The sequence below is a fragment of the Linepithema humile genome, chromosome 5 (assembly GCF_040581485.1).
Source record: "Linepithema humile isolate Giens D197 chromosome 5, Lhum_UNIL_v1.0, whole genome shotgun sequence".
Lineage (NCBI taxonomy): Eukaryota > Metazoa > Arthropoda > Insecta > Hymenoptera > Formicidae > Linepithema > Linepithema humile.
Window position 1 is genome coordinate 6,945,541 of NC_090132.1, and position 10,876 is coordinate 6,956,416.

General features: G+C 32.8%; 2 protein-coding genes and 1 pseudogene across 3 annotated transcripts; all 3 read right to left on the reverse strand.

Annotated features, from left to right (window-relative positions):
• Positions 1-3,482, reverse strand: part of LOC105670931 (dynein beta chain, ciliary-like) — a 29,725-nt pseudogene extending 26,243 nt beyond the window's left edge.
• A 152-nt stretch (positions 3,483-3,634) lies between these two features.
• Positions 3,635-9,484, reverse strand: LOC105670927 (venom protease-like). Of its 2 annotated transcripts, none has more exons than XM_012364681.2 (6): positions 9,061-9,484; positions 8,646-8,767; positions 6,668-6,868; positions 5,446-5,711; positions 4,610-4,908; positions 3,635-4,249 (listed from the first exon to the last, which is right to left on the reverse strand). In XM_012364681.2, exons 2-6 carry the CDS (start codon positions 8,731-8,733, stop codon positions 3,949-3,951), a joined length of 1,155 nt encoding a protein of 384 aa, XP_012220104.1. In that variant the 5' UTR covers positions 8,734-8,767; positions 9,061-9,484; the 3' UTR covers positions 3,635-3,948. The 2 variants fall into 2 exon arrangements, with proteins under 2 accessions (XP_012220104.1, XP_012220103.1); XM_012364680.2 differs by having other exon boundaries at positions 8,637-8,767.
• A 144-nt stretch (positions 9,485-9,628) lies between these two features.
• galla-1 (cytosolic iron-sulfur assembly component galla-1) lies at positions 9,629-10,860 on the reverse strand. Its single transcript, XM_012364682.2, has 3 exons — positions 10,583-10,860; positions 10,115-10,378; positions 9,629-10,031 (listed from the first exon to the last, which is right to left on the reverse strand). Exons 1-3 carry the CDS (start codon positions 10,737-10,739, stop codon positions 9,931-9,933), a joined length of 522 nt encoding a protein of 173 aa, XP_012220105.1. The 5' UTR covers positions 10,740-10,860; the 3' UTR covers positions 9,629-9,930.
• Positions 10,861-10,876: the final 16 nt, after the last annotated feature.

Below are 10,876 nucleotides of genomic sequence, written 5' to 3' on the forward strand. Positions count from 1 at the left end.
TCCTATTAGCATTTTTCCTGCATAAATTTATTTAATATCTGTTTGAAATCGTTTTGAATATTTTTACTGAAAGATAAGTCCAATATTTGTTAACCAATTCGTTGGTTAAATGCTAGCAGAATCTAACCAATGCTAACATCCTTTAAGAGAGTCTTGAAACGTGGCGAGTACGGACTCTTGGTTAATTCCAAAATAGAAGCCATCTTTTTCACTCGAAGATCCTTCATCTGATTGTAAATGGATTCGATGTTCTCCAGTCGCTGATGCCAGAATTCGATTTCTGAAAACGTCTTTTTAATGATTATCGCTTCCTCAATTGATATTAAAATTTAAATAAATCAAAAAATTCAGAAATCACATTTTCTTTTTTCAAAATAAAATGTATAAAATATATTACAGATATACAAGAAAAAGATTTGTATGACTTTTTAAACTACTTATTCGACCGTTTCAATAGTTTTAAAAGATACGTCGATAAAAGATGGATTGAGTTTTCGGAAATTTATCTGAAAATTAATTATAAGGAGTTTCTAAATTTTTCAATTCAAATATTATTGTACTATTCAAATAGCGCTACCAGCACTAGGTAGCGGTTGTTTGTCGTTTACGAAGGCGCGTGTGCTTTCCTCGTTGAGTATATCACCGATTTGCGAGCACCACTTCGTCACGATAGTTTCTATATTGCTCTTTAAACGAACATCGACCTCGACACCGCCGCTCTGTTGTGCTTTCCATTCCTCGTCGAATATATTCTCGATGCCCATCGGCATCGGTAGTAAGGTTTGTCCTGTCATTTTACCTTTGACCTAAGAAATTTTATTTTTTTATACTTGAACAATTAATAAAGACATTTTTATTCCACAATAAAATATTTAAAAAATATTCTTCTTCTTATAGACCAATATTTTTTAGTACAGATATTATATTTTGCGGATTAAAGATTAAAGTAATCTTTTTCGCACACCTGGCATATTATGTTGCGCAGATCATAAACATGTTTTTTCACGTCTTCGCCGATAACACTCGGCCAACCCTTATGATTTTTCGAATTTGATAATATCGGTACATACGCCTATACAAAAAAATCAATAAATTAAGATAAGGAGAAGTAAATTAGCGTAAGAATAAACCTTTCTTTACAGGTATAAAACGATATCTAATTTAGACATAAAATTGCTACCTCTTCGACTAAAACAGACAATTCTTCGATAGGTTTCGGAGCCATATCGCCGGGTATAATAACGTTTCTATAATTCTCCTTCGTGATTTGGACAGGTTTCCTCTTTATAAAATATGATGCCTTTACACGACCTGTCGGCGGTATTTCGAGAAACGGTACTAATGTTCCAGCTGGATTCAATTGTACAATCAGGATCATCTCCGACGGTGTATTGAAAAATTTCATAATTGTCTCCTAATATTTCCATTTGAAAGACAAATAAAATAAATCTTTATTGTATAATTATTAGTTTAATAAAAACTGATCATAATTTTTCTTTTGAAAGTAGATAGTTTCAGCATTTAAAAAAGAACTCTAGTCTTTTAAATACAATTACATTAATGTAACATTTTTAAATTTATTTTCAACAAACTAATAATTTATATATTACAAATTTATAAAAAATGGAAATATCTTAAATCATGACATACATTTACATTTTATTTGCATAAATACAATTAAAGGTTAGAATTTAGAGAAAAATATTGCACCTTGAATTCCTCACTTGATAGCATCTTTATCCATTTATCGATTTTAATTTTTCTGGAGAGCACTAAATATTTATAAATATATTCGAGACGTTCATCGTCCTCTTTTCTTTCTTCTTCCTTCTTATCGGTCATTTTCACATTTACAAAAAACGTTTCTTGTCACTAATGTCATTCAACTGAACATTGTCAATCTATTTTTGCAGAAATGGCTGCGTTCCAAAATTCACTGTCAGTACTGAAAATCTACAATATACGTGACGTAAACTATAGATTTCCAGTACTGGCGGTAAATTTCGAAACGCAGTCAATATTGTACAGAAATAAAAAGACGACGAATGTTACAATACTTACATATTTTATTAAAGCATATTTACATATAAAAAGATGCAGGAATCGAAAGAATGGATAAGGCAGAAAACTTTTCTATTTAAAAGATTTCAAGTAAATCAATTTTTATCGCAATTTTCAATATAAAAATAATTATATGAGAAATGGTTATATCGAATTAATAATTATCTTGTTGTTGAAAGGATGAACCATTTTGCTGGCCACGATGATACAGTATCTTCTGTCCGCAGTTTTATCCTTCGTGTGATGTCTAATTGACAACAGACAATTTCCGTATACTTCTTGAAGCCGCAACGCCCCATTGAATCCGCGTCCCTTTTACCATCTATCACCTCTCGTAATCTGGACGGACATTCGTCTATCCTCTTGCATACGCCTAAGTTGCCGGCCTCCAGTTCGCAATTACCGCCTTCTGCGTAAACCAGAACAAGGTTACATCGAGATTATACTCTGCGTATCGTTCGCAAGTGCGTCGCGAAGGACGAAAGAAAATTGCGATGGGGAAGAAGAATGTGAGGAAAAACCCGGAGGTCGTTGATCGAAGAACTGCCCGCACTTTCAATCGCGTGTGTGTTAATGTGTCTGACTCATAACATTTTTTTTCTTCATGAAATTACACAATGTTTTCAAACGATAGCATTTTCACAACAAACAATGCAAAATTGACCTAAATTAAAATGAAACATTATTTTTCTTGTCGCGTCACATGATGATTTAACATATTTAACATATATTTAAAATTTGTCTATTGTACCGTAAAGTTCCTCTTGAATCGGTAAGCCATCCGTAAACAATGTAACTAAAAGGATGATCAAAGTGGAGAAAAAAAATTTGGAGTCCATCTCGATCAGTTGATTTATTACAGCTTGCACCTGACGACTAAAAAAGAATATAAACATATAAAAAAAGTCAGGTAGCCTCGGCGGATAAGACAGTTAGTGAAGAAGAGAGATGCAAAGTGCGTTTGTTTTTTTTTCGCTGATGTAAAATATATGCCGAATCGCTTAAAAATAAATGCAAATGATAGAATTGCAAATGTCGATCAGTCTAATCTCAGGTGTGTGCTTTTGTTATTGATTCTATGTTATCTGCCAATTATTATTTTATTTAAATAGTTGAGAAAAATTCGGCAAGGAAAAATCGATCGATTAAATTAAAAAAAAATAGATGAGAAAGAAAACTTATTAGATAATTTAATTGGTTACTTAGAAAATTTCAATTATGTATATGTAATAAATAAAACTTTTAATCTATAAATATTAATTACATTTCTCATAATTAAATAATAATATAGACTTACAGAAATTTCTGGCACCTCGAATGGTTCACTTTCTAAATAAATCACTTATAATAGTGCTTAATGAAGGGCACTTAATGATTTTTTCTTGAAGAGGAAATAAGAAAGAAAGTACTCAAAGTACACTCTTCTATTCGCACAGTTCGAGGCTACTGGAGATTCAGCTGGACTGACGGGACCGGACTGGACTCGACTAACAGCCACCGCAACGCCAATGAACCGGTATCGTAAAAGCGGTAGAAATGGGTGGAAACTTTGATGCACGCCCACACGACAACATATGCTTGCATATTTTATTAAAGCATATTTACATATGAAAGAATGCGTTGTTTGTGAGAGAAATTATATATATATAAAAGTATAAAATTCGCAAAAGAGGTATCAAAAAGATAGATAAGGTAGGAATCAAATAATATAATAAATGTTGAATACCTATACCTTTCGCGCAATGGCTTCCGACTAGATTATTCGTAATAAACGAAATAACACCACAAATCGTTCGAAAGTATCTGAATTCGCATGCTGTGTCACTGAACTGAGATTTCTCCTGATAAGAAAAAAAAAAAAAATAGACGATGAGTCATCGCCCATCGTTAGTCAATCGTTTCCGGCCAGACTTGTTCCTCGATCCAGTCCAGGTAAGAAAGAACCGCTGTGTAAATCCCTGGTATCGATCCCCCGCAGGTTTGGCCAAACGCCGTGATTCCTACAATACTGTGATTGTATTGAGTGGGCCCGGTGCGCATCAGTAGAGGACCGCCGCTGTCCCCTTGACAAGCGTCTGATCTTCGCGTAACGTTTGTGTCTATTACGCACAACATATTCTCGTCCAGACCGCGAGGCAATTTGTTGAAACCGGTGAACGACTTGGCGCACGACTCTCGATCCACCATACTGCAAATTACAGCATAATTGTTACAACTGCATTGTCTTCGTTCTATGACACATTTATAACAGATATATAAATTTATATTGTTAAACGCCGACATTCTGAACTTGGTAATAATCTTCGCAAAAGATATCTTTTGAATTTCGTCGTTGAGAGAAGAAAGAGATGTGTATTCAAAACAATATTTTTTTATTTAACTGCATGTTAGATTGATTATAGAACTAGTTTTTGTCAATACATTTATGTCGATAAAATGTATTTTAGGTAAGAGTTTAATAAGCACATATTCATAATTAATTCTTGAAGAATTATTATCCAAAAGTTTTGTTTACTACGTATTTCATAGATATTTCTTATATTTTCACCTGAGACTTGGTGTCTTCATTAATTTGGTGCTGCTATCTTCGTCAAAGCTGGTAGCGCCCCAGCCGATTACAATTAAGTCTGTGGTCCGCGACCTTTCCACAGTGTCCAGAGATTTTGTCTGGATGCAAATCGGCCTTATATTGTTGCCCACTTTGTTTACGGGCGTTCGTAATTTCAAGATAGCCACGTCGTGGTAATTCTGGCTGCGCCTGTATCGCGGATGCGTTATCACGTCGCTTATGGGAATTCGTTGCTCGCCGTCTCCAACGCTTCTCAAATCCACACTGCCGATCCTCACCTGAGAGCAAAAGAAGTTCTTTCTTAACTTTTAGAAGTTTGCAATCTATAAATAAAGATGTTTCATCCGTCACAAACAATTCAATAGTCAAGAAAACCTTTCCATTCTATTTATCTTGTAATCAATTTATTTGCGCAAAAAATATCAAAATAGTGTGATATTTTTCGCAGAAATTAGTGAATTACAAAATGAACTGGGTGGACTGCTTCGTATACTGTAAAAAAAAAACAAATTTATATTATAATAAATGCAAGCTACATGAAACATTCTGAGTCATGTATTAAATACTTTTCAGATAAGTCTATAAATATAGTTAAAAAAAAGAAGGCAATATATTTATTTTACTTCTATGCGGGATTTGCTTCTACTTGTCTCTAGTTTCAATTGATGATGATTTTTTAATCAGACAGCGATGTGAAAAAATTTGCCCGAAATTTTCTTTCATTAATTCATCGAATTACATTTACTCAAACCGAAGCAAATATTTTGATGATCAAACGCCGGAATCAATAATGATCTTGCAAAGTTCGTTCTCACCTCTATCGGTATCAACTGCTGCACATTATTTACGCAATGAGCAGCGGTCAGCACGTGCTGCGAAGAGATTAGCGTACCGCCGCAATTATACTGAATGGGCACCGAATTATTGTCATCCGCGTCTTGGTTCTCGTATCCCAAGGCGACCATGTACGGGAATTCCCCGCGTTCGGCTTGCAAACCGGCGAATATGTTAAATTGCACCTCGATGTTCTTTCTCGCCTTGGTGTCTTGAGTCTCGATCTCGTTCTCGTACTGTCGGCACGCTGAAAATCAATAATGCATGATGAATATTGCTGTTTGCGTTTTTTTTTTTTTTATAAAAGACACAACAAACCCGGCTCATTATGCCCATTAACGCGGAACCCGACTCGGATTTATAAAGTCGTAACCGTGACCGTAAGAGTTTATTACGTCACTATGCGTCTTTACCTCTCAAGGCTGATCGCTCTGCGTTATTTAAACGAATTCTCGGAAACAAGCGTACGATTTACATGCGCGCGGGCGCGTGCTAATGATACGTTAAAAACACAAATGTAGAAATATGATAAATGTTAAAGCTATGTAGATACATTGATATATATACATATAAGTAACATTATATAAAAAAACCAACTTTAAAGCAAGCTTTAAAAGCTTTAGCGATGTACAGTAATTTCGAACACGCTATTATCTTGTAATTCTAAAAGACATCAATATTTTAATTTTATTCATGCAGAATTTTATCTTTCCTCGAATGCAGAAAAGAGAGTAAGAACCGTTTATTAGATATCATAACAGCAGGTCGAGAAACCTGTTTGTGAATAAAGGTAGAATAAACAGTGAGAATATATGCGCGGAATCATCAGATTCGTCTTTCTTTATTTCGAATTGTTATCGTCCCCAAAACCGGAAAGATATCTTTTCACAATCTTTTGGCGCATAGTAATTTAAAAAGTAAGATAATAAATGATATCCGTGAGCAGCGAATAGAGAAGAAATATAAGCCACCTCTTTTCTATCAAAAACATTCCGAATATATAAATTAATAGGACCGAATAAAATTAACAAGTCGGTTTAATGAATTAAATTATCTAATTGTAAAAAGTTGTATGTATACATGGATTAAAACACGCTGTTATGTATTTCGAATGTAAGTTGCTCAAAATTTGGTAGACTAACTAGTTTTTACGCAACACCATTTAATTGTAAAAATTGAATAAATTTGTTGACAATATCGTACCTATCTCCGCTGGCCGCAGTCCTATCTTTTCCGTGATGTTCAATTGACAACAGACGATTTCCGTAAAGTCCTTGAAGCCGCAACGCCCCATCGAATCCGAGCTTCTTTTACCTTCCAGCACCTCCCGTAATCTGGACGGGCATTCGTGTATCTTTTTGCACACGCCTGTTGTGCCGTCCTCCAGTTTGCAATTACTACCTTCTGCATAAACCAGAACGAGATTATATTGAGATTATACTTTATGTATCGCTCGTAAACGCGTCGCAAAGGATTGCGATGTGGAAGAATATAAGCGAAAACGCGGTTGAGGTCGTTGAAACTGTCGATCGAAGGACTACCCGCACTTTCAATTGCGTGTTAATGTACCTGACTTACAACATTTTTTCTCGTGAAATTACATTTTTAGATAATAGCATTTCCACAACAAACAGTGCTAAATTATAAAAATTAAAGCATTGTATTGATTTTATGAAGTAATCTGTAGAGTCTTTTCCTATTTTAAAATCATATGTTTTATTTTATGAAAATATCAACATTAATTAAAGTTTCGAGGCAAAAGATTTTAAATATTCATTGAACGCACGTACATCCGACTATATCTCGACTCAGCCTGTAGACGTAAGTATCTTTAAGTATTTAATATATGTAAAAGATTAAATAATATGTGAACGATTAAAAGTAAACCTAAAGTATTAACAATAGCTTTTATAATACATAAATTAAACAATGAAAATGTAGATTTGGATTTTTTAATTAGCAGTCGTGAATATCTAGACGTAATGCATTTGCTCCAAATTGTCAAAATGTTGTGTCACTTTGTGTGTTAAGACGTGATCGATTAGTGCTTATGTACTACATATGGAATGACGCGCAGCGATCGACAATAACGTAACACTGGAAAATTACGGACGCAGACTCAAGCGATGACTTTCGTCGTTTCTTTCGATTGAATTAATTGCGTATGAATATGAATATGTAAATATCGTGCCACCGCGACACTAGTAGCGGTCATCAATTGTATCTGATGACGGCGGGGAAGAACAGTCGGCCGTGAACACGTCAATTACGACACCGCAAGATAAGCTCAAATCAGGAAGTAGTCTAAGTAATATATTTAAAACTGCGTAAACTGCGTTAAACAATTTTAAATTTTTAATTAAAATTTATGACAAATTTAAAGTTGATGTTTTGAAATTAAATTATCAAAATACCGATTAGAAATGAGGTAAAAACAAAGAAACGAAGAATTATGAATAAAATTTTAGACACATAAATACAATCAAAATAAAGTTATACTTTTTTATAATTAATTTTAAGTAAATTGTAATTTTTAGAATTTTAAAATAGAATTTTAATTTGAGATTTTATGATGCAGATTATGTGTGTGAATGTTCAAAATTGGAAATTTGCGTTAAATAATAATTTTATTTTTATATTAAATATATCTATATTACCATTATGTTATCGATTAACAACAGAAATGCATCATAATAATGAAAAATATATTTAATGGAAAATAAAGAAATATATAGTCGCGATGCTTTATTTCGAATTCCGTTCTGTGACATTTATCTCTTCATAATTTTGCATATATCGGCGTGTCAATAGTTGTTATAACATATTACATGATTTTAAATTTGATTGAATAAATCGTCATAAATTTCTTGCTATACATTAAACGCGGAGTATCAAATTGACCTATTAACCCTATAACGCATGTTGTTTTCATGATATATTACTTGTGAGCAATAGTAACATGAAAAAACTGTTTAAGTATGTTTATTCGTATAAAAATTTATGTAGTGTTTTATTTTCGATAAATATGAAAAAGTAATATATATATTTCACATTTATCAATAAAATAAAACATTACATAAATTATATATATATATTTCTAGTAAATATATATATTTCTAGTAAAAATTTAATTTAATATAAAATAAATTAATTAAAAATTTGTGTATTGTACCATAAGTACCATAAAGTTCCACTTCCATTGACAAGGCATTTATAAACAATTTAACTAAAAAGACGATTGAAAGCGAAGAAAACAATTTGGAGCCCATCTCGATCAGCTGATTATAATTCTGCACCTGACAACTAGAACAAAAATATAAATATATAGATTAGGGAAAAAACTAATTTAAATATTAATAATTTTTAGTTTTAAAAAATTAAAAATGTCAAATAATATAATTAAAATTTTACACTTTAATCATATTTTATTCATATAATATGTATTAATTTGTGGATTTACACAAATTTATAATTTACAGATTTGCTAATACTTAAGCAGATAGAAAAAAAAATTAGACAAGGAAGAATATACATTAAATTAAAATTAATACATACAATAACATTCCTCATATTTGTATAATAATTTATAAACTTACAAAATTTTGCACTTTGGTTCCCTTGTTATATAACTCACTTATTATATTTGATGGAGAATACTTGATAATTCTTTCCTCAAGAAAGAATATTCTTTCTTATAAGAGAAAAAAGAAAGAAAACACTCGAAACACTCTTTTATCTGCGCGATTCGAGGCTGTTCAAGACTCGACTGGACTGACTGGACTCGACTGACGGCTGACGCCACGCGACGCGAATGTGATCCGGTATAGTCATCCGTAGAAGCGGTAGAAATGGGTGGAAACTCTGATGCCCGCCTGCACATAGCGTTAATCACTGTCATACGATACGCGCAATATTGCATATAAATCACTATAGATCTCGCTCAGCCCGCTCAGCGAGTATCACACGTGCATATGTATATACGCCCATCTTATTAATTTTTTCATTGCTCTGCATATATAAAATTATAAATTATAAACTTATAATGTTATGTTATGTGTGAGATCTGCGTGCATCACACGTATAAATCATATTCATTTTTCTGCAGAATAAAAATTTAAATTATGCATTAAAAATAAAGAATCTGGTATTTATTAATTCTGTTGATTTAGTTGCAACGCATTTTATTTGCGTAAAAAATTGTCATTACATCTCTGTAAAAATATTTTAAAAGTGTCATACGCTATAATACTCATAATGACTAAATCTTGTCCACAGAAAATGTTTTTCTTACAATTATACCTAAAGCAGATGAACCAGACTTGTGTCACTTATGTATATAAACAAAATATATTTTTATTTACACAATATAATACAGAGCAAAATAGTATTTCGGAAAAATATCCGATATGTCGCTATTGCATTATCTTAAATGAGCATATATACGACATTAGTGTACATGAAGCACACTAATAGTCATCTTCTAATATGCATTTCTCCACAAGTTCTCGTAAATTTGGATTTTCCATTGCAGCTGCAATACGTTCTTTGTCGTTAATCTGTTTGTTAACTAAAATATAATATAAAGAATTAAGAACAAATATGTCCACTGTGTCAGAAAAAAATGCAAAGATATGTAATGGGTATATATACTTTCTTCTTCAGTAGAATGTGCACCCTTCTTTATATAGATATCTAATTTAAAAGATGCCACCAAGAAACGTTCCAATTTAACACGAATGCACAATCCTATGAGAGTTGCTAGCGAGCAATGAGGCACTGTAGGATTAAACTCCACTCGAATTACGGAAACTCCCCTTGGTGTGCTATCGCAAATGTTTATGCATTCCTCATAGACGACATCTAATTCCTCCAAAGTTTGTGGTTTTTCTGGGTCCTTGATCGTCCTCAATAGATCTAAACAATAACAAAACCAAAGTTATCAAATGCACATAAGTCAATAGAATTTGCAGGTAAATTTCCACACTCCATTGACTAAAGAATGTAAAGTTCAATAAGTGTAAAGAACATGACATTTGCAATATCGCACCATCTTTCATCGGACATTGAACAATGCCCGAAATGTCGAATGATACAACACACAAATAGAGCGCAACTTGCCGTAAACATATTCTTTTAACTCGGTATCCGATTTTAATACCAGAGCGCTTTGATTTTTCGCTATTAAGAGATCTTCCGCTGTCCCCATAATTCCCTCCGGCAGTATACCATCCTTTATCTTACTGCCAAGTGATAACTTCCGAAAAAAGGACAGCATATTTATGTAATTAGTGATTATAACAAGAAAAACATGACAACATGATCGAGCATAATATAAATTACGTCATCTATGTTTGATACTGTGCGACACTGTGCGATGAACTGAATTGGAGACCCTAGAAGCAACTTAAACAA

What these genes read in the sequence shown, in the direction of transcription:
- galla-1 (XM_012364682.2), bottom strand. Translation starts at nt 10,739, where the DNA reads ATGCTGTCCTTTTTTCGGAAGTTATCACTTGGCAGTAAGATAAAGGAT. An exon ending in GTTAAAAGAATATGTTTACG is followed by an intron (nt 10,379 to 10,582) that starts GCAAGTTGCGCT and finishes GTTATTGTTTAG; the next exon opens with ATCTATTGAGGACGATCAAG. An exon ending in ACATTCTACTGAAGAAGAAA is followed by an intron (nt 10,032 to 10,114) that starts GTATATATACCC and finishes ATTATATTTTAG; the next exon opens with TTAACAAACAGATTAACGAC.
- LOC105670927 (XM_012364680.2), bottom strand. Translation starts at nt 8,733, where the DNA reads ATGGGCTCCAAATTGTTTTCTTCGCTTTCAATCGTCTTTTTAGTTAAA. An exon ending in GGAACTTTATGGTACTTATG is followed by an intron (nt 6,869 to 8,636) that starts GTACAATACACA and finishes TGGTTTATGCAG; the next exon opens with AAGGTAGTAATTGCAAACTG. An exon ending in ATGAAGACACCAAGTCTCAG is followed by an intron (nt 4,250 to 4,609) that starts GTGAAAATATAA and finishes TGTAATTTGCAG; the next exon opens with TATGGTGGATCGAGAGTCGT.